The sequence below is a fragment of the Moschus berezovskii genome, chromosome 25 (genome assembly GCF_049115385.1).
Source record: "Moschus berezovskii isolate FMDL1 chromosome 25, NW_MosBer_1.0, whole genome shotgun sequence".
Classification (NCBI taxonomy): Eukaryota; Metazoa; Chordata; class Mammalia; order Artiodactyla; family Moschidae; genus Moschus; species Moschus berezovskii.
In genome coordinates, this window is record NC_142484.1 from 10190501 (window position 1) to 10213380 (window position 22880).

At 52.8% G+C, this 22880-nt stretch overlaps 1 protein-coding gene across 5 annotated transcripts in view; it reads right to left on the reverse strand.

Annotated features, from left to right (window-relative positions):
• The window catches only part of INCENP (inner centromere protein), a 32845-nt gene that overhangs the window by 9353 nt on the left and 612 nt on the right, over positions 1-22880 (reverse strand). The window contains exons 1-11 of one of the 5 annotated variants that reach the window (XM_055415755.2): positions 18932-19088; positions 15500-15651; positions 14988-15101; positions 13398-14182; positions 7776-7827; positions 6851-6908; positions 6674-6767; positions 5202-5253; positions 4660-4777; positions 4332-4466; positions 3861-3872 (exon numbers count right to left, since the gene is read on the reverse strand). In XM_055415755.2, coding sequence (XP_055271730.2) covers positions 3861-3872; positions 4332-4466; positions 4660-4777; positions 5202-5253; positions 6674-6767; positions 6851-6908; positions 7776-7827; positions 13398-14182; positions 14988-15101; positions 15500-15639 — 1560 coding nt within the window. In that variant the 5' untranslated portion in view covers positions 15640-15651; positions 18932-19088. Of the gene's footprint in view, positions 1-3860; positions 3873-4331; positions 4467-4659; positions 4778-5201; positions 5254-6652; positions 6768-6850; positions 6909-7775; positions 7828-13397; positions 14183-14987; positions 15102-15499; positions 15652-18931; positions 19089-22880 lie in introns of those variants that run through there. The other 4 variants (XM_055415752.2, XM_055415753.2, XM_088832136.1 and 1 more) reach the window with 4 other exon arrangements.

Here is a 22880-nt window from a genome sequence, read left to right on the forward strand (position 1 = left end):
ACATGACTGAAGTGACTTAGCAGCAGCAGCAGCAACATCATATTCAGAATGTTCAGGATGCAATCCCAAATTACTCAGCATAAAAGAACAAGGGAAATCTTAACTCCCATGGGAAAAGACAACCAACAGACACCAATGCCAAGACGACATGTTGGAATTACCTGACAAAGACTTTAATGCAGTTGTGACAAAAATGCTTTAATAAGTCATCAGAGGATTCCTAAGAAACTGGAAAAATAGAAACCCTCAGCAAGTAAAAGATCTAAAGAAGAATCAAATGGAAACTCTGGAACTAAAAATACAGTAAATGAAAAAAAAAAAAAAATACAGTGGATGGACCTAACAGCAGAATGGAGAAAACCTGAAGATAAATCAATAAAATGTATCTAGTCCAAGCACAGAGAGAAAAGATATTGAAGAAAAATTAACAAAGTCTGAAGGAACTGTGGGATGACAACAAAAGGTTTATAAAATCCTGGGGAGGAGAAAAAAACCTTGATGAAAAATAATGGCTGAAAATGCCCAGAGTTGCTGAAAGATATAAATCTACAGATTAAAGGAGGTCATCAAAACTTAAACAGGATAAACCCAAGGAAACCCATACCCAGCCAGAAAAGGATCAAACTGCTAATAACTTAATAATACAGGGCTTCCCTGATGACTGAGTGGTAAAGAATCCACCTGCCAATATAGGAGACATGGGTTTAATCCGTGGGCTGGGAAGATCCCGAATGCTGTGGCTCAGCTAAGCCCATGTGCCACAACTACTGAGCCTGCGCTCCAGAGCCCGGAAGCTGTAACTACTGAGCCCACGTGCCACAGCTGCTGAGGCCCACATGCCTAGAGCCCATGCTTCACAGTAAGAAAAGCCACGGCAATGAGAAGCCCACGCGCCACAACTAGAGAGCAGCCCCCACTTGCCACAGAAGAAAAGCCTGCATGCAGCAACGAAGGTCCAGCATAGCTGGAAAAAAAAACAAAACCCAAAAACCACTTAATATAAAGAGAAAAAAATCTGAAAAGCAAGCACCGGAAAAAAAAGACACATTATCTAACAGGGAGCAATCATCTGACTGACATCAGGATTGCTAAAAGGAAAGAACTGTTACTCGAGAATTCCACTTATTCAGGGAAAATATCCTTCATAAATGAACTTTCTCTGACAAAGGAAAACTAGAGAATTTGCTGCCAGCAGACTTGTTCTCAAAAAATTGCTAAAGTGTGTTTTCCAGATGGAAGAGAAATGATAGCAAAAGAAAACATCAAAATGAAGAACAGAAATAACAAATATCTGGGTAAATATCAACAGACTTCCTTTCCTTTGAGTTTCTTTAAAATTATTCTGCCAGGGCTGTCGATGTACGGAGATGAAACAAGAATCACACATAGCCGGGAGTCAAGGCGCCTACAGGTAATTGATAAGACACAGATGCTAAAGTGATGGTGAAAGTTAGGTATGTAATGCCTCAGAACAAACACCAAAAAACACCCAAAATGATGCAGTCCAAATCGTGGAAGACACATGAAAATGGAATACTAAAAAATGTTCAAGGGACCCCTAAAAAAAGGCAAGAAGGGGAAACAGAAGAAAAAAAATAACGGCTGTCGGGTAATAGCCGACAATAATGAAACAGTAGACTTAAATCCTTAAATCCAAACGTACAACAAAATAAATCAAAGGCACTGTTAGATTTTAAAAAGAAAAAAGCAAACCAAACCACCATGACTCAACTATATGCGATCAACCAGAAACTGACTTCAAATGCAATGGCTGAGATGCCGATCTCAAGAGGTCACCTGTTGTCACGACTCCACTCGTGACACTCTCACAAAGCCAGAACTACAGTGATGAAGAGCACGGGTTATGGTGGGGGAGAGAGTTTCTGGGGGGTGATGGAAATGCTCTGCACCCCAATTGTGGCAGGGGGTTACATAAACCTATACTTTCACAAAGTGTAGATTTTACCGCATGATCACTTTTAACATAAATTTTACTGTAAAGTTTTTTTTAATATAAAAGTTTTTTTTTTAGAAGACGGAGAGAGAAATGGAAACAGAGATGATCCTGAGCCATAGGAGCCAGGCTGAGGAGGACGCTGGCCTTCAGGAGACCCCCTCAGGGAAGGAGCAGGTGGCCTTTTGCTCTCCAACCACCCAGATCCAGGGGAACCCAGCAAGAGGCCACCCTGCCTGCTGGCCTGTGAGGAAAGCACCTGGGAAACAAAGGCCACGTGGCACCCAGAGAGTGCCCACCCTCTCTTCCTACGGTACCCTCCCCATGCGCCAGACTCCTGCTCCCAGCAGGGCTCAGAAAAACAGGCTCTTGTCCTGAAGTTCAAGTGTTAGGATTTCCCAGTCCAGATCACAGAATTTGTTGCATTGTGAATCTCACAGAAGGGAAACAAGAGTTACTTATGCCAGTAACATAAGTGCTTCCTCTCTGCGCCAACCCTGGGAGGTGGGCCGCTCCCCAGATGGTCCCATCAAGGCCAGGGCAGAGGGTAGGAAGAATCCAAAAGCTTGCACAGCCCCTTCTGCCTCCGGGGGCCTCAGCTGAGCAGCGTCTCTGCCGTTCATCAAACTACCACTCCATGCTGAGCCCTGTGCTGGGGGCTTGACACACATTACTCTTTGGTTCATTGGGTCTGCATAAATGGACCACTGTCTCCACAATTCACAGCCAAGGAAATGTAGGCCCAAAGGTTAGGAAACCAGTCCAAGGCCACAGTGACCTGCGTAGGTCCCCTGGTCTCCTTGAGGACTGTCTTACCCACCAGATGCCCCGTGCAGAGACCTGGGCTCCCCACAGCTGGGAAGGGCAGCTTCCTGGATCCCGTGGTCATCCCCAGGGGTCCTGTGAGGCTCCAAGCAGTCTGGGTGGGGCACAGGTAGTTCCTCATAGGAGGAACAAGCCCAAGGCTGGCTCACTGCTGTGGGCACAGATGTCCAGCAGGGCCCTGGCACAAAAACAGGTGCTTAAGGACCACACAGCTGCTCCCTGGCATACTGGATGGCATGCCCCGGCCCTGTCCACCCAGACGGGACCAGCCTTCTTGCAGGAAAGGCAAGTTCAGGGCCTGCCTCTACAGCTGTGGGGAAGCCCCTTGACTGCCAAGCTGAAGCCCTAAGACCCTCGGCTGGAGGCAGAAGCCCTCCTGGTAGGAGACCCTTTAAAGCGCCAGTGGACACTAAAGGACCGTAGGGACTGTAGCTCTGCAGCTGCTCAGGAGACCCCGGGAGCCAGGACCGTGGCCCAAGCCGGTCCCAGTGCCCTACGGCTCCCTGCACATGGCCGGTGGTCCAGCTCGGCTCTGGGACATCTGAGAAGAGAACAGCTCCTGTGGCTTTCTTTCTGAAGGGATGACACTGACCGTTCCAGAAAGTGTCACGCAGCGGACCCGGCCCTCCTTTCCCTGCACTGCCCTGCCCCTCAAGGTGGCAGCTTAGGTCTGCGACCCAGTAAATCTCAGTGGCCTGGGATCACAGAAGCCTTGTCTGTTCTCTTCGCAGCCCCAGACCCCTGAGGGTGAGCCCAGCAACGGGGAAGAGGGAGGGAGGAAGGCCGGAAGGAGGAGGCTGGGGGGTCGGGGGACCCTGCAAGATGTGGCCCCGGGGACAGGCCGCAGGTCGCACCCCCTCTGCTGCCTCCTGACTCAGGGAGGCTCTGAGGCTCGTCCTCCCAGGCAGGCTCTGCTGGGCCAGCCTGCCAGCACCTCAGCTTCACCCCCTCCTCCGGCCCCCTTAACGCCCCATCCATGATGTTAGTGCCTCGACAAGTGCTGTCAGGTTCACAGACAGGGCCACAGCGGGGAAGTGCCGCGTGGAGCGAGGTTACGAGGACAGGGGAAAGCCTTACTTACAACGAAGCTGCACTGTGGAGAGGAGACAGGGAAAAAGCCAAGAGTTAATGCCAGGCTGGGGGATACCTGGAAGGTAGACCACCCTCCTGGTGACGCCAGTCTGTGTGGGGCCTGCCCACCTCTCACCAGCGTCTCCGCCACCTCCTCTGGCGTCACCCAGCCCTCATCCCCAGCAAATCAGTGTCCACGTGTGTCCTTCACTTTAACTACTCAGGCCAGCGGGAGGGAACGGTGTGTGTGTGGGGATGGACGGTCATGGTGGTGGCCGGCCAGGTCAGTTCTGTAACTTCCTGGGCCAGGACCCAGGACGCCACCCAGAGGCAGCCAAGCCTTGAGGCTGCCAGGTGGAGCCCAAGGGGATGGAACAGTCCCCAGGGTCGAGGCAGCCCAGGGCCACAGAGGCTCGAGCTGGCCCCTGACCAGTGGGGCAGGCCACAACCTGCCTTGGCCCAGACCCCTGCAGCTCCTCACCTTGGGGTCCACGCGCAGGGGAGTGTTGCGCTTGATGAAGGATTTCATGATGCTGCCGTGGGGGGTCGAGGTCGGGGTCATGAGCATCTGGTTCCTCTGCACAGTGTGCAGGAAGGTCCGGAGGGGCCGCACCACCTGCAGACAAGACCAGGGTCAGACCCCGGGGAGCGGGACAGACAGACCAGGGTCAGACCCCAGGAGGCAGGACAGACAGACCAGGGTCAGTCCCCAGGGGCGGGGACAGACGAGACCAGGGTCAGACCCCGAGGGGCGGGACAGATCCCGGGGACGGGGCAGGGCAGTGGAGGGAGGGCAGACGCGCACTTACCTTGTTGGCAGGACAGGGCGGGGAAGGGGTCTTGCTTCTGGGGGGCTGCAGCTCCTCATCCTCCAGCTGCTGCTCTTCGTCCAGCTCACTCACCGCCTGCTTGTAGCTGCGCTTCCTCCTACCCAGGCATGGAGGCAGCAGTGTCAGGGGGCCAGCCCTGGCGTCCTCCCCAGCACCCCCACCACGCCCCAGAAAAGGTGCCCCCCTGTGAACAGAACTGGGCCCAGCCCCCAAGACTCCAGCCTGAAAGGTATTGCAGAGCTGAGTCTCCTGACTGACCCTCTGCTGCCTGGACAGAGGAAGGGAAATGAACCAGTCTAAGGTCACGTGGCCAGGAGGATGGGGTCTGGGATCCCGTCGCCCACCCCCAGGCCAGGTTCACCCCACAGCACGAAGCTGTCTCCTTTATTAAGTGAGAGCACCAGGCCCTACCTCTGGCGAGAGGAAACGCAGGTGCCCACCCTCCCCAACCAAGGACTCAGGGTTCACGCCCCTCTGGATCCCGCTGAATGGTGCCTGCACGCCCCTTCCCGGATGCACACCTGGCACTCTGGGGTGGCTCCTCGGGGCCATCTGCCTGGTCAGCCTCGGCCTCTGTGGAGAGAGCAGGTTCAGGAGGGTGGCAGGGAGGGTGGGGAGGGGTCCAGGGAAGTGGCCCACGGGCAGCAGCCCTGGCAGGGGCAAAGATCTCTTCCCAGCATATCTCAGGGTGGCCAGGGGCAGAAGCATCCGCCTTAGCACCATCTGGTCCTGACACATCTCGGGACGTGCAGAGCCAGCATGCTGTCCCCAGTCCAAAGACCCCTTGTCCCTAGGCCTGGCCTCCGGGGCAAAAATGGTGAGACAGTCCCATCGAGGTGGCCCCAAGCACGTCCCACCCGCCTTTAACACTGAGAGCCCAGTTGCCCCCTCGCCCCAGCCCAACACTAACATGGGGTGCCTTTCATAGGGGGAAGAATTGGAAGCTGCACGCTCTAACAGGCCCCTGCACTGGCTTCAAAACCTGACCTCTCCTGGCCCTTTCCGCTGGGGGTGGCACAGGGGTGGGGGTGGGGTGCTCCCGAGCAGGGTCAACATGTGGGGTGTGGGTCAGTAGGTTTTGTTTCCCTGGCAAGAGAAGGGGCCGATCTCCCCTCCCTTGGTTCTTCAACACTATTCAGTTCAGTTCAGTTCAGTTCAGTCACTCAGTCGTGTCCGACTCTCCGCGACCCCATGAATCACAGCATGCCAGGCCTCCCTGTCCATCACCAACTCCCGGAGTTCACTCATTACACTTCTTCACTTCTGTTTTTTTTTGGGGGGCCACACCATGTGGTATGCAGGATCTTAGTTCCCCAGCCAGGAACTGAACCCATGCCCCCTGCAGTAGAAGTGTGGTGTCTTAGCCACTGGACCGTCAGGGAAGTCCCTCACAACACTCTCTACTCCAGAGGGTTCTGGCAGCGACCCCTGGGGTCTGTGGGGCTGGCGTGGCCGTTGTCCCTAACCCAGTCATGAAGCCAGGGAGCCACGTTCAAGCCCCCTCAGTTACTGCACTTTGAACCAGGGGAGGTTTGGGCGGGGCTCCAGAGCCCACAGCACTCCTGCCCTTTCAGCCGGGAGACCCAGCGGTGAGAAGTGAGCCAGCGGCAGAGAAAAACGAGGCCACCTGCTCACACCCCAGCACCCAGTCCCTCCTGTTCCCCACCCTGGAGGGAGGCTCGAGGCTTTGACCTGGCATGTTCATAGTTACTGCCCTAATTCAGGTCCCCCCACCCCAGCTTCCTGGACCGACCGGCCATGGCCACCCAATTGTACCCGGCAGCAGCTTCAGCCAAAAGGTGGGAGATGAAACACGTAGACTCAAGGAGATTTCTGCACCGCGGGTCTCACGTACCCTCAACCTGTCAGCCCAGAAACCCGGGCTGGCCCCTCTTCTGAGAGAAAGTCAGGCAGAGGCTACCAAAGCCTGCACAGCCCTGAGTGTCCCTCACCAGCACGTCAGGAGACTCACCCTGCCGCCCTTCCCACTCACCCTGGCCACCAGCTGCAGGCTGTGAGCCGGGTGGGCTAAGGGTGATGTTGGTGGTGCTGCGGAGCTGCAAGACCTTGCCATTGTTCTTGGGGACCTAAGGGAAGAACCAAGGCTTCAGGAGTCAGCCCCAGGGACTTGCAGGCCTCGAGCCCACCCCTCCCTGGCCTGCCCACTTACCTCTGGCTCGGCTGCCTTCTTAGGCTCAGCTTCCTTGCTGGGTTCCTCCTCCTTGGGGCTGGAAGCAGAGCAGGGGGCACTGTGGGACCCACCCTGCCCAAGCCTCCCCATGGGAGCCCCTCTCCCATGCCCTGGGAGCCCCTCTCCCATGCCCTGGGGGAGCAAGCCAGGAGGGGTCCATCAGACTCCCCAGACTGGACCACAGCCCCAAAGCCCCAGGCGGGCAGGGCAGCCAGAACCAGGTGCTGGGTGCTTTAAGTCTGCGGCCCGGGCAGATGAGGGGTGTCAGCTTCTGAGTCTGGCTTCACTCAGATCCCACTGGGGCCTGGGTTCCAGATGTCAGCCCTTTCCCAGCTCCCTGTCAACCCGGTTGACTGGAATAAGCCATGTCTCATTGAGGCCTCTCCTCCATTCACCATGGGGCCAGCAAAGCCAGTGGGTCTGCCCATCCCCAGCACCGACCCTCTGCTCCAGACTGCTGCAGTAGTTTCAGGGATGGTAGGACATGGCCTTCCGGAAAAGGGGCACTGGCCCCAAGCGGTGCTGGGGTGTAAATGGAGCAGCCCCAATCCCCACGCCGCCCACTCCAGGAGGAACTGGCTCCTCATGGCTGCGCTGGCTCACCCTCAGGGCTTTGGATTTGACACCCTATGGAACCCTGGCCCCAGGGTAAGGTTTGAAGGGGTCAGGGCTGACAAGGGATGTTGACAAGCAATGTGCGAAGACCTGGCACCTATGGGGCACTTCCTGGTAAGACTGGGGCAGGGGCAGGGGGCAGCGGTGGGCTGCTCAGGAGTGGTTCCCAAGGAAAGGAAAGGCTCGGGCACAGAAATGCCTCCACCTGGGGGCTCACCTGGAAAGGGCCCCCAGTGTGTGTGCCCTGCCCAGCCCTGGGAAAGTCCCCAAGCCCCGGAACTCAACTCACCTGACTTTCTGGGGCACCTCAACATTCAGGAGCCTTTCCAGGTAACTGTGGCCTGACAGGAAAACAAAGGGACAAAAAGATGCCCTCAGAACCAGCCTGGCCTGTCCAAGAAGTCCAGGGCAGCCAGGCTCTGCTGGGGGCTTGGCTGCATCTCTCTGCATCAGACGCCACCCACCTGCAGACCCCTCCTTCTCTCGACCCAGACTCCCTCACTCCACAGAACCCTCCCTTCACTAGTCACAGACCCCCTCCACCTGCAGACCCCTCCCATCACTAGTAACAGACCCCTTCAGCCCACAGACCCCTCCCTTCACTAGTCACAGACCCCTTCACCTCACAGACCCCTCCCTTCACTAGTCACAGACCCCTTCCACCTGCAGACCCCTCCCTTCACTAGTCACAGACCCCCTCCACCTGCAGACCCCTCCCATCACTAGTAACAGACCCCCTCACCCCATAGACCCCTCCCTCCACTAGTCACAGATGCCCTCCACCTGCATACCCCTCCCATCACTAGTCACGGACCCCTTCACCTCACAGATCCCTCCCTTCACCAGTCACAGACCCCCTCACCCCACAGACCCCTCCCTTCACTAGTCACAGACCCCTCCACCTACAGACCCCTTCCTTCACCAGTCACAGACCCCCTCCACCTGCAGACCCCTCCCATCACTAGTCACAGACCCCCTCGCCCCACAGACCCCTCCCTTCACTAGTCACAGACCCCTCCACCTTCACTACCACAGATCCTCCCCACCCTGCAGACCCCTCCCTTCACTAGACCAGACCCCTCCACCCCACAGACTTCTCCCTGCTTCCAGGGTGCATAGCCCTGCCGTCAGCACTCCCTTGACTCCTCACACCCTCCGCAGAGCTGCTGCCTGAATGTCTCCTAATACTCCCTAGCTGGTAACATGCCCCTCCGAGGACAAAGTTCACTGGGCTGGGAGTGTCTGGAAAGAGGGACAATGCCTGGCTTCGGGCCTCCACCTCCTGGCACAGGCCAAACACAAAGCAGCAGATGCATTTAGCAAACATACGTCGAGGGCCTACTATGCACCAGGCCCTGGGGACCCAACAGAGAGCAAACCAGATGGGCCACAACCTGATCCAGACAATCACCAGATAATCCTGTGGCTGACATGGGACACGTGCCATGACAGGAAAGAGGAGAGGGCTTGAAAAGCCTCTGATGGGGAGACAAGCTGGTCCAGAGGCTGGAACGTGAAGTGTAAGAAAGCTGTAAAGGCGGGGGTGGGGGTAGACTGGGCCAGTAGTTCTGTGTAGTCTGGGGCTCCTGAGAGCTGAGGGCCCAAGAGGACTCTTTCAGGGGACCCACAGGTCTTAACTATTTTGACCATAATACCAAAACTGCAACTAAAGATTCTACATGCTGCCACGAAGATTGAAGATCCCGTGTGCCCCAAGTAAGATACCGCACAGTCAAACAAGTAAGCATAAAAAAAAAACTTGCAGCCAAATAAATAAATAAATAAAATATTTTTAAAATAAACTTAAGTACATATCTTTTTAATACACTGTGTCATAAAGTAGAAAGTATGCAAAATGCCCTTGGGCTGCATAGCCAAACCTCTAAAAAGCACAGGGGTCTGAGGTCTCACCTGAACTGGTCCCACCCCCTCCCTTTTTTCTAAACAGAATGCTGTTTTTAAGTCAAAGAATAACTGACAAACTATGGCTTAACAAGCTTGGGTGTCTGGCAGATACTTCCTTAGAAATGAACAAAGGGAGCCTGTCCCTTCAAATCTAATGAACAGGATTTGCTGCCAAGAATAAAAAACTGAGCCCCACAAAAAATCAAAACTGCCATGAAGTTCATAGCTTCCTGATACCTAAAAACCTTTCTGATGAGACCAAAAAACAAACGTGCTCCTCATGTCAATGTATGGCAAAACCAACCAATATAATGTTGTAAAATAATTAGCCTCCAATAAAATAAAATAAAGTGTGTCGACACCTGGAGGATGTGTGCAACTCTGCACACTTGTGAGTATGCACAAATTAATTGGAAGAAAAAAGAGAATACACAACAAAAGGCTTTTTAAGTCCTCTTCCCTTTTCCAACTAGGTTTCTGTGTGAGGCCAGATTTTTGTCACAGACTTGAACCCAAACAACACAATGCAACAGACTGAACGCAGCACCCAGCTGCCTTCTAAGCCACCCATGAATGGGATTTACAACATGAGAATAATGCCAGTCTCCTCACCACGTTTGCTTAGAAAACAGTTTTTTCTTAAAAAAAAAAAAAAGAAAAACTAACCTTGATAATTGTTTGCTACTCTTATATTAAAGTATTAAATAACTACCAACAGATAAGAGTCCTTATAATCAAAAGCTCTTTGAGGTCCTGAGGCCACAAATTAAGAGGTGCCAGTCTAGGCAGAAGGAACAGCATCTGCAAAGGCCATGAGGCAGGAAGGAGCAGGCTTTGTGGAGCATCTGAGCCACGGGGGTGTGGCCAGAAGTTAAGGCTGAAAGGCAGCAGATGGGAGGCTGGAAGCAGGCACCTTCCTGCAGGGAGGTTTCCCTGGTGGCTCAGATGGTAAAGAATCTGCCTGCAAGTGCAGGAGACCGGGGTTTGATCCCTGGGTTGGGAGGATCCCCTGGAGAAGGGAACGGCAAGCCACTCCAGTATTCTTGCCTGGAGAATTCCATGGACAGAGGAGCCTGGCAGACTACAGTCCATGGGGTCGCAAAGAGTCAGACAGACTGAGCGACTTACACTGGGGGGACGTAGGCAGGCCTGGGGGAGCGGGGTGGAGAACAGGGGCAGGCTCCTACCTGCGGGGTCCACAGCCAGGAGACTCCTCCCATCCCCAGACTCCTATCCCAGCTCAGGGCTGGCTGATGAGGGGGGAGAAAGGTGAGAAGACGCCCATGTGACCACGCAGAAGCGTGCAAAGACTTCTCTGGAATGTTAAGTGCCAACTCATGCCATTAGGGCTTTAGAACAGGTCTGGTGGTAGGGAGAAGGCCTGGAGAGGGGCTGAGGGGCCATTTCCCAGTGCAGAGCTGGGCGGGGCACCCGAGGAGGAGCCCAGCCTGTAAAGCTGGGCCCTGCAGAAACCCCGGGGCAGCAGCCCTGGCCCCACCTGACCACTTCAGAGATCACTTCTTTGCCCAGTGAAGTGTGGCCAACTGTGCACCCTGCCAGGAGTTTGGGGGGGTTAATCCCTCCACCCAGCAGCCCCTCCCAAGACTCCACACTGGCTCCAGAGGCCCCCTGAGGCCCCAGTCCCATTACTGGTGGTCTTCTCTACCCGGCTCACTTCCCTGCTCCCCTGCTGCAGGTGCTTCCTCCCCCTCCCACAGTAACAAGCTTCTCTCAAATCCTGACATTGAGGGCTGCTTCCAGGAAACCCAAACTAAAACCCCCACCTCTAAGTTGCCCGCCCAGCTGAGCCCCAGGGCCCGGGTGTCAGGAAGGCCTCCAGGAAGCCCTCTTGCCCCTCCCTGCTCCACACCCTAGGAGGGTCAGCCAGGCCACACCTCCGCTGAGCTTTAGGGACACAGGCTGACTGTGGTTTTATCATCCAGTTTTGTTTTGTTTTACAGGAATGAGCTGTACCATATCCAACCACTAAAATGGTTCTTCTACCTACACTCAAGGCAGGCATTCTTACCATTTAACAGATGGGGAAACTGAGGTTCGAGAAGGGTGTGCCCCAGGTCCCCCAGGCTCTAGGTGACTCCAGGGCTTAACCACCTTGTCTGACTGTCTTCCTTCCATAGGACTGGGTCAAAGGCAGATCAAATCTGAAGACCACCTGGGGCAGGGCGGGGGCCGAGTTGTTTTTCAGTCACTAAGTCCAACTCCTTTGTGACCCCATGGACTGCAGCCCACCAGGCTTCCCCTCCATGGGATTCCCCAGGCAAGAATACTGGGAGTGGGTTGCCATTTCCTTCTCCAGTGAAAAGACTGGCTTAAGAGTATCCAGAGGTCTGAACCAGAAGCATGAGGAGGGCCTTAAGGGTCTCTCCCTGACTCCCCACTCTAGAGTTCCAGGCCTGCCCTCCCCCTTAGGTTCCTGCCCAGGATGAGATTCACACCTAAAGAAATCCCCAAGACATGTCAGAACCATCTGGGCCCTTCTGAGAATCCAAATGTGGTCAGTGTGTCAGAACACAGGTCTGTACAGGCCGCCGGCTGTGTGTCCCTGAGCCCCAGACCCAGGCAGGGAAGAAACTGGGCCAGGCCCTCACCTGCCTGATGCCTTTCCCTGAGGCTTTCCACCTGGCCTCCTTGGCGAGCGGCCTGCCATCCCAGAAAGGACGAAACACATGGGGCTCTAAACCCAGCTTCCCAACTTAACAGACTCAGTGGCCTCCTTAAGCCTCAGTTTCATTAATGTAAAAACCTGGCTTGTCCTCTCCACCAATCCCAGGACCTCATCATCCTCTGGCTGGACCCTGCATCCTCCTCCCTGGCCTCCCTGCCCTGCTCCTTCTCTTCCTGGCTGTTTTTCACACAGTGCCGGAACCTTCCAACAACCATCAAGGGGCCACATCCTTCGTGGGGTCAAGCTCGAGTCCCAGATACCGCATACTGGCCAGTTCGGGCCTCAGGGTCTCTGGACAAGCTGTTCCCTCTGCCAGGAATACCTTTTCCTGCATTTTTCCACCAGACAAAAGTCCAGGAAGCGTTCGCAACCCTCCAAGCTCAGACCCCACCTCCTCCATGCAGACAGCCCTCTTAGAGCTGCCTGTCCTTCTCTGTGGCTCACGACACCTGCTCCTACCCGGGACAAGGATCCCTGGAGCTGGGATCAGATGATGACAAAGCAGCTAACATTACACAGCCCTTTCTCCGTGCAGGCACTGTTCTAAGCATCCTATGTGCATTAACAAGAAAACCTCCCAATGACCCTTTGAGGTGATGCTATTATTATCAGCTGACACATGAGAAACTGAAGCTCATGAAGGACTTCCTGTAACTTGCCCAAGGTCACGGGGTGGGTAAAGGGTTGAGCTGGCACTCGAACCCAGCTATGTGTCCCTCCCAGAATTCATCTCTCTTCACCTCAGTATCTCCAAGCCCTACAGTTATGCTAACAGGAGGTGGCCCACAAACAGGCTGAATCTAAGAAAGTCTGGGCAGGAGGGAAGGGGAACACGCCAGCTCTGGGGGACAGGCCCAGGTTTGAGCTCAGCATGGCATTAATCATGGGGACACTGTGGAAAACAGTGCTGGACCTCAATTTTCTCATTTGGAAAACAAGAGCGTTGGATTGAATCTGCCCTGTTCAACGTGGCAGCCATGAGCTTTGTGTGGCAACTTAAATCTGAAATAAGTAAAATGTAATAAAACTAAAAATTCAGCTCCTGGATCAAAGGAGCCACCTTTTGAAGGCTCTATAGCCACAAGTGGCTAGCTAGTGGCTACTGTGTGGGACGGCACAGATCTGGGACGTTCACATCATCACAGAAAGTTCTGCAGACAGTTTCTTACTTAGAGGGCCCCCAGACACACTCCGCTGAGCCAGACGCAAAGGACCACCCTCTGCAGCCTTGCCCAACGCCAAGCCCCCAGACACACTCCGCTGAGCCAGACACAAAGGACCACCCTCTGCAGCCTTGCCCAACGCCAAGCCCCGACTCACAGATGATGCGAGCAGAGGCAGTTGGCTCTTTGGCAGCCTTCTTGGCGATCCTTCTGCTTGATTGTCGGATGGTGCTCTCTTCTTTGGAAACTGGGGAGCGATTCTGGGCCAGGGAGGCCTGGGGGCCCGGGGAGGATGGGGCAATCAAGCTGCGCCGCACAGACCGCCGGTCCATACCAGTGCCCATGGGAGTGGAGAAGTTATCTGGCTGCAGGGGAGCCAGGACCCGCTCCCGCCAAGGGGAGGCCGGAGAGCTGGGTGAGTCCTGCGGGCCCGGGGCGGCCGCCGCAATCCGGAGCTTGGAGGCGGACCTTCCTGCCCCGGCCCCTCGGCCCTTGGGGTCCCGGGGTGTAGTCATCAGGGAGCTCACAGTGACAGACTCCAGCCTCCCGGCCTCTGCCTTCTGGGGTGTTGAATCTTCATCTGAGCTCGAGGGGATCTGGGAGGCCGGGGCCAGGGCAGGGGTCGGAGCCTGGGCAGGCTGGAGCTGATTGAGGTACTGCTCAGCGCTCTGGCGTTCATTGGAACTGATCTCTACCGCAGGCATCAGCTGGCACTGGGGTGGGCTCTCCTTGGGATTCTTGTTCAGGACGGTGGGAGACTCGGGGGTGGGTGAAGGAGGGGCGGCTGCCACAGAGGCGGCCGCTGCTGCAGCGGCAGCCCGGGTCACGCGCCGCAGGACGGAGCCGTTCTCCCCCACCACCGTGGTCAGCTTCTCCACCTTGTCCTTGCTGCGGAGGTGCCGGGAGATCCGCTGACTGCTCCGCGTCTTTCTGCGGGACAACCTGGTGGAGGGGGCGGAGCAGAAGCTGAGAAGACCCAAGGAGGCTGCCCGAAGCTCCAGCTGGAGGAACTGCCAGCTCCAGTGGAGTCTGAAGAAGACTAGGGTTTCAATTCAGGATCTGCCACCTCTAGCCAAGAGACCCCAGATGCTCTTCGAGCCTCAGTCTCCCTATCTGTGAACTGGGATGATGAAAATCCTCACAAAACCGCTGGGAAGGTTAAATTCTCATAAACCTACCGCTGACTGGGTCACACTGGGTCAAGCACCTTGCAGGAGGAATCGCTCCTTCTGTCACTTAATCCACCAGACAGTCCCAGAGAGGCAGGGATCCTCATCCTCACTTTAGATTTCAGAAACTTGAGGTTCAGAGAGGTGGAACATTAACCCAAGGACACACAGTTGCTACGCAGCAGAGCTGGAGTGTACACCCAGGACTGTCTGACTCCAAGACCCAGCCTCTTTCCCCTGGTACTGTGAAATCCACAGTCGTTACAGGGGCAGCTAGAACCAGCATAGCAACAGGGGGTTGGGAGACAGCCAGCCCCCAGTCTACACCTCTGGTCACTCTCCTCCAAGCAGAAAGTCAGATTCTCTTGCTTCTCCCACCTCCAGAAACCCTTCCCATCCTCCGAGGCCCAGATCAAACACCACCCCTACCCTAACGCGCACAAGCTCTGGACTCCACGGTCTCCAGTCCTGCTTCATTCCCGGCGGCAAGGCACACACGGTGCCCACTGCTCCTGATCTCAATTAACACCTTCGAATCAAACTCTCCTCCTGGGCACCAAGCCTCCCACCTCTCCTACCTTTTCCGGATGGGGTCTCTGTTTTCGTCCTGAATGGAAGAAATTCGTCTCTTCTTCCGTCGGTTCTTCTGCGAAGGCGTTCTGGGCATCAGCTCAGGCTCTTTGCTGAATTCTCTGTTTGGTACGAAGACAGTGATGGTCGAGGCTGCCTGGAAACCACTGCCCCTTCCCCACCCAGCCAGACCGCTGCCCCTTTCCTGGCAGTGGCTGGTCAAGCTGGGGTGACCAGCGCCAAGCAAGTGCTCCAAGGCTGCGTGTGAGCCACTGCCAGGCGCTCGGGGCTTCCTCGCGTAGACACAGCAAGGGAGCAAGGTTGGCAGGCAGGCCTACCTTCCAAGGCGCAGGCCAACCCCTCTCCCTAGCCCCGAGCATCTGGGGCACTCAGGAGGGACCCCTGGCATCCTGTCTTACCTGGCAGGTGGGGAAGTGCCCCAAGGCCGCAGCAGCCAGGCAGCCCCTGGTGCATCCTGCCAGCGCACCCCACTCCTGCTGCCGCCCCTCCAGCCCCGCACCTGGTGAACATGCGCTCAGCCTCCTCCTCAATCTCCTCCAGCCACACCATGTCCTTATTGTCCACGTTGCAGACAAACTCCAGGAGCTTCTGGTCACATAGCTCCAGCAAGTGAATGGGCCCCTGGGCTGTTGTCCCCATGGTGGGCTCTGCCTGGAGAAAGCAGAGACAAGAGGCATGGGGGCTCAGGCTGGAATCTTCACACTCTTCAAACACCACCCCCTCCCCAGCCCCATACAACTGACACTGTCCGCAGAAGTCCACACTGCCCAGCCAATTCTGGGATCAATGGACCTCGTTACAAATGGCCTTCCTGGGTTCAGGAGAAACTGCGGTCCCAACAGGTAGGACCCCTTGACCTGCCCACACACAGGCCTGCTCTTACCCACCCCTCTTACTGCCTGAAGGTGATTGAGGGCCACCTTAAGGGACACCTAGGGGCTTCCCTGGTGGCCCAGACAGCAAAGAATCTGCCTGCAATGCAGGAGACCTGCATTCAATCCCTGCGAAGGGAAGATCCCCTGGAGAAGGGAATGGTAACCCACTCCAGTATCCTTGCCTGGAGAATCCCATGGACAAAGGAGCCTGGCAGGCTGCATTCCATGGGATTGCAAAGAGTCGGACACGACTGAGTGACTAACACTTGAGTTACACACAAGCTAACCCCAGGTGTCAGGTCAAAGAACATCGAATCCAACTGCCTCTTATGGATGCCAGTAAATGACAGGAGATCCGCATTCCAAAGGACTGGGTAAGAAAGTGGTGGTCCAGAGACAGGCTCTTCTCTAAGGGGCCCCTATAACTCTCTCCCTTGAGCTGAAACGCCTTCAGATGGATGAGGGAGCATGAGGGGAGCGGATAAGCAATGTCTTGTTTTTTTAGAAAACTCAGTCTAGAAGGCAGTATAAAATACAAAATTAGTTTTCCCTTAATTTTTTAAAAATAATTTTTATTGAAGTATAGCTGATTTGCAATGTTTTATTAGTTTCAGATGTGTGGCAAAGTGGTTCAATTTACAGATACATATATATTATTCTTTTTCATTACAGATTATTAAAAGATACCGAGTAGAGTTCTCTGGGCTATACAGTAGGTTCTTGCTGGTTATCTATTTTGTATATCATAGTGTGTATATGTATATTTTAATCCCAAGCTCCTAATTTATCTCTTTCCCCCTTTCTCCTTTGGTAACCATAAGCTTGCTTTCTATGTCTTAATTTCTTAAGAAACTAGCTACTCAAACAAAAACAACTAGAAACTCAGATATTCTCCTCAAAACTCAGTTATAAAATTATCACCAAAGCCCCAGGCAAGGAAGAAGTGTTCTATTCTGGTTCACAGCAGGGGCTCAATAAATATTACGACTGGGGCAATGAACAAAGAACGAATTAATGGGCGACAGTCACAAGCCATAATAACAGACTGCACGTCTCATGCCATGGCAGTGACCCGCCACCCCGACCGACACCTTCAAAACCAAGAACCACACACAGCTCAGCCTACACCTAAGACAGGAGGTTCTGGAAGGAGGGGCTAAGTCACTGACCCCTACAAAGGGCTTAACGCCAGGTGCTGTTGCAGCCTCACAGGACGGACTTCCTGGGGCCTGATTTCCAGGGCACATTAGCGTCTGTTCCTCGAGCAAGCTTTGCCCTCTGCCTGGAACCTCCTGTCTCCTATTTGGTACAGCTCACTCTTCAGCACTTGGCTCTCAGCAACGCAGGGAGGACCGGACTACCAGCCACCGTCCTATCCATCAATTTCAATACTCAGCACAGCACGATGTGTCTGCTTGCTGACTGCCTGTCTCTGCCCACTAAGCATCTGTTCCGAGGGCAAGCCCCGGTCTGTCTTGCTCGTAGCTTTGAAGCCCAGAGCTTGGCAGAGTGCCTGGCACAAAAGGAATACCTGTTGGATGAACAGATCCATCTATCAACTGCACACCTAGAAATAAACATTCTACAGCCACTCTAACTCCCTCCCCCAAAGACACACACACAACACACACACACACACAGGGACACCAAATGAGGGCATTCTACACAGGTTAGAGCACGCCTTCCTCATCCAAAGCTCTACTCTGAGGAGCCGAGAGCAGCACCCATCAGGGCAGGACTAACTGGGCAGGATCGCAGAGGCTTTGGGCAGAGACAGGTGTGCAGTTTCCAGTCACAGCATAGTCTCCGGGCTGCCATCCCTCTGACTCCCCCCAGTCCCTCTGTCCCAGCTCTCAGCCCTGGCTAACGACAGGAATCCAGTTTGAGGGCAGGAAAGAGAGACCTGTTTAAGGAACACAAACTACTTTGGGCTAGAGAAAGCAACAATTTGCTCTTTTATTTAAAAAAGTATTTGTTCAAAATGGTAAAGTGGGTGAGGGCTTCTTACACAAAGTGCAAAAAGTGTTTGAGCTTCTTCCATAAGGAGGTTTGTTTTCAGCAGCCTCAGCCTATTATAAAAAGGGTCACTGTCATTAGATCAGAGATGACCCTGAGAAAGGAGATCAGTGTTAAGAATGAGGGTCCGGGGAAGAGCCATAAAAATCTTTTCAGTCCCTATAAGAACCTAGATACAAACCCAAAGCACCTTACGTCCCTATAAGAACCTAGATACAAACACAAAGCACCTTACGTCCCACCAAGGGTGAAGGAGGCTCATCTTCCTCTCCCAGTACTTTTCTCACGTCTTACATTAGAGCCCCACGGCCCTCCTTCACAACGCCTGTTCTTTTGAGGGTGTGGGAAGTCCATCAGCCAACCCTGACCACACCTCAGTGAAGGAGGGTCCTAATAGCTACCTTCTGTAAAGAGACCTGCTTCATGCTCGGGTGAAGCATTATCTCATTTCATTCTCGCCACAACCTCAAGGAGATCCTAGTGCAGATGAGCAAACTGAGGCAGACTGAAGTTAAATCCAGGTCTTCGGGCAAGTCAGGGGCGGGGCCCGGATTTAAACTGTGCTCTTAACCTCAAGCTTTGCCGCCTACTCCATTTCAACTTCGGACAGGTAGGCGCCAAGTTCTGAACGGGCGCCCCAGAGAAGGCCACTGTCAGTAAACGGGCCTGGGGAGTGACAAGGCAGCACTGGCCTCCGTAAATGGGTCAATTTAAAATGTTGCTCAGCCGATAAGGGAGGTGGTGAGCGAGGGTTAACTGTACAGAAATGCCATCTGGTATAATGCCGCCACACAACCGGGTCGGTCGGTGCTTCCTGCGCGTCCAGGTCAACAAAAGGCACCTGGAGGGGGACGGGGCGGGTTGGAGTCATCTTGGGCCCCAGGACCAAGGCAGGGCACCTCGTCACTTGGAAGAGGTGACCCATCCCCTGAGGGCCGCAACGGGGATAGGGAAGGTCATGCCCCCCGGTCCAGGGCTGGCGGAGGATTAACAAATTGCTAACGACCCCCCAGCCCCGCCGGCCGCCAGCGCACACTCACTCGACTGCACTGCGTCTCCTTACGTGCTGCTCCGATCCAAGTCCGGCGACCTTCCCAACACAAATCCCAGCCCGCCCAAGCCCCACGGCTCCCGGCCTCCAAGGCTTGCGGCTGCAGTGAAGCAACGGGGCGGTACAGCGCGGGCCAAACCTACGATTTTCAAAACTGAAGATTCGACCAATCCCCGTCAAGTTTGTCTCGGCGGCTGCAAAACTCTAGGCCAATCAGGTAAAAGGAAGCACCAGTCAGGCCATCGATTGGCTACGTGGATTGGCAGTCTGCGGGACTAAGAGGAGGAGAGGAAGCGTTGAAACTTTAACCTGCACAGCTTCCGGGAACAGCGGCGCGCGGCCTAGAGAGAAGATCGCCCGAGGTGGGGGTTGCACGCGCAAGGCCTCAAACGCCAGAACTACAAGTCCCAGCGTGCATTGCGAGTGCCCTGAGGGACCTGGGAGATAGGTGAAGCCTTAGTTGTGGATTGTGCTGTTTTCGGGAGTCTTCCCTTTGCCATTTCTTCACCCAACTCTGTCCTCAATACGGGACGACCTCTGCCACTTTACAGAAATAATATAGACGATGATATTTCTTAATGATTTGAACTTAAAATTACAAAGCAAAACAGCAAAATTTATAATACAGCCAAATTATTTACATAACAATTAACACTGTCTGAGTCACAAGTAAAGCCAAATTGCTTATATGCTTTCCAGGCTGTCAAAGGTTAAAGTAAGAATCCAGATTTCCATTTCCACACAAATCTCCAACCTCAAACTGCAGTTCCAGCATACTTTTTCAGACTTTGATGCAAATGCAGAGGAAATTTGTGTTATTTCATAATCCATTTAACTCTGTTATTCAGGACTTGCCACTTAATCTCCAACTGGAAGTCATTAATCTGCAATGCGATGACCTGTCAAAAGGCAAATATCAAAAGAAGAAGCTAACAATTCTACACATAACTTTCTGGTGATATATAGTGGCCAAGTTGTGTTAGACTCTCCTGAGACTCCATGGACTATAGCTGACACTGTAGACTGTAGCTCACCAGGCTCCTCTGTCCCTGGGGTTCTCGAGGGAAGAATACTGGAGTGGGTTGCCATTTCCTTCTCCAGGGGACATTCCCCACCCACTGACTGAACCCTGGTCCACCAGCATTGCAGGCAGATTCCTTACTGACTGAGCCACTCAATTGAGTTCAGTCGCTCAGTCATGTCCAACTCTTTGCGACATCATGGACTGCAGCACACCAGCCCTCCCTGTCCATCACCAACTCCCGGAGTTTACCCAAACTCATGTTCATTGAGTTGGTGATGCCATCCAACCACCTCATCCTCTGTCATTCCCCTTTCCTCCTGCCCTCAATCTTTCCCAGAACGAAGGTCTTTTCAAATGAGTCAGCCCTTCGCATCAGGTGGCCAAAGTATTGGAGTTTCAGCTTCAACATCAGTCCTTCCAATGAACACCCAGGACTGATCTCCTTTAGGATGGACTGGTTGACTCTCCTTGCAGTCCAAGAGACTCTCAGGAGTCTCCTCCAACACTACAGTTCAAAAGCATCAGTTCTTCAGAGCTCAGCTTTCTTTACAGTCAAACTCTCACATCCATACATGACTACTGGAAAAACCATAGCCTTGACTAGACGGACCTTTGCTGGCAAAGTAATGGCTCTGATTTTTAATATGCTGCCTAGGTTGGTCATAACTTTCCTTTCAAGGAGCAAGTGTCTTTTCATTTCATGGCTGCAGTCACCATCTGCAGTGATTCTGGAGACCCCCAAAATAAAGTCAGCAACTGTTTCCACTGTTTCCCCATCTATTTGCCAGGAAGCGATGGGGCCAGATGCCATGATCTTAGTTTTCTGAATGTTGAGCTTTAAGCCAACTTTTTCACTCTCCTCTTTCACTTTCATCAAGAGGCTCTTTAGTTCTTCACTTTCTGCCATAAGGGTGGTGTCATCTGCATATCTGAGATTATTTTTGTTTCTCCTAGCAATCTTGATTCCAGCTTGTGCTTCCTCCAGCCCAGCGTTTCTCATGATGTACTCTGCATATAAGTTAAATAAGCAGGGTGACAATATACAACCTTGACGTACTGCTTTTCCTATTTGGAACCCGTCTGTTGTTCCATGTCCAGTTCTAACTGTTGCTTCCTGACCTGCATACAGATTTCTCAAGAGGCAGGTCAGGTGGTCTGGTATTCCCATCTCTTTCAGAATTTTCGTTTATTGTGATCCACATGGTCAAAGGGTTTCGCATAGTCAATAAAGCAGAAGTAGATGCTTTTCTGGAACTCTCTTGCTTTTTCAATAACCCAACGGATGTTGGCAATTTGATCTCTGGTTCCTCTGCCTTTTCTAAAACCAGCTTGAACATCTGGAAGTTCATGGTTCACGTATTGCTGAAGCCTAGCTTGGAGAATTTTGAGCATTACTTTGCTAGCATGTGAGATGAGTGCAATTGTGTGGTAGTTTGAATATTCTTTGGCATTGCCTTTCTTTGGGATTGGAATGAAAACTGACCTTTCCCAGTTCCGTGGCCACTGCTGAGTTTTCCAAATTTGCTGGCATATTGACTGCAGCACTTTCACACCATTATCTTTTAGGATTTGAAATAGCTTAACTGGAATTTCATCACCTCCACTAGCTTTGTTTGTAGTGATGCTTCCTAAGGCCCACTTGACTTCACATTCCAGGATGTCTGGCTCTAGGTCAGTGATTGCACCATCGTGATTATCTGGGTCGTGAAGATCTTTTTTGTACAGTTCTTCTGTGCATTCTTGCTGCCTCTTCTTAATATCTTCTACTTCTGTTAGGTCCCTACCATTTCTGTCCTTTATTGAGCCCATCTTTGCATGAAATGTTCCCTTGGTATCTCTGATTTTCTTGAAGAGATCTCTAGTCTTTCCCATTCTATTATTTTCCTCTATTTCTCTGCATTGATCACCGAGGAAGTCTTTCTTATCTCTCCTTGCTATTCTTTGGAACTCTGCATTCAAATGGGTATATCTTTCCTTTTCTCCCTTGCTTTTCACTTCCCTTCTTTTCACAGATATTTGTAAGGCCTCCTCAGACAGCCATTTTGCTTTCTTGCATTTCTTTTCCATGGGGATGGTCTTGGTCCCTGTCTCCTGTACAACATCATGAACCTCTGTCCCTAGTTCATCAGGCACTCTGTCTATCAGATCTGGTCCCTTAAATCTATTTCTCACTTCCACTCTACAATCATAAGGGATTTGATTTAGGTCATACCTGAATGGTCTAGTGGTTTTCCCTACTTTCTTCAATTTAAGTCTGAATTTGGCAATAAGGAGTTCGCTTATTGCTTATTTTAGTTCGCTGATTCCTAGAATGTCAACGTTCACTCGTGCCATCTCTTGTCTGACCACTTCCAATTTGCCTTGATTCGTGAACCTAACAACCCAGGTTCTTATGTAATATTGCTCTTTACAGCATTGGATCTTGCTTCTATCACCAGTCACATCCACAACTGGGTGTTTTTTTTTTTTTTGCTTTGGCTCTTTCCCTTCATTCTTTCTGGAATTATTTCTCCACTGATCTCCAGTAGCATATTGGGCACCTACCGACCTGGGGAACTGAGCCATGAGGGAAGCCCATTTTCTGGTGATGAATATGGTCAGCTGAAATCATCTCAGATTATCGATATCTGGCATTACATATCTGTGTGAAAAGACACTTTAAAAAGGAAGTGGGTAAAAATCTCACTGTAGATCTACATTTACAGATGAACATCATATTTGAGTTTTAATGATTATTGTTGTTCAGCCACTCAGTTCTGTCCAGCTCTTTGTGACCCCATGGACTGCAGCACTCCAGGCTTCCCTGTCCTTGACTGTGTCCTGGCATTCGCTCAAGCTTAACTATGAGCCACAATTAAGAAAATATTATCCTCCATGCCCCAGCCTCAAACTACACTTCTATTTTAATTAGTAG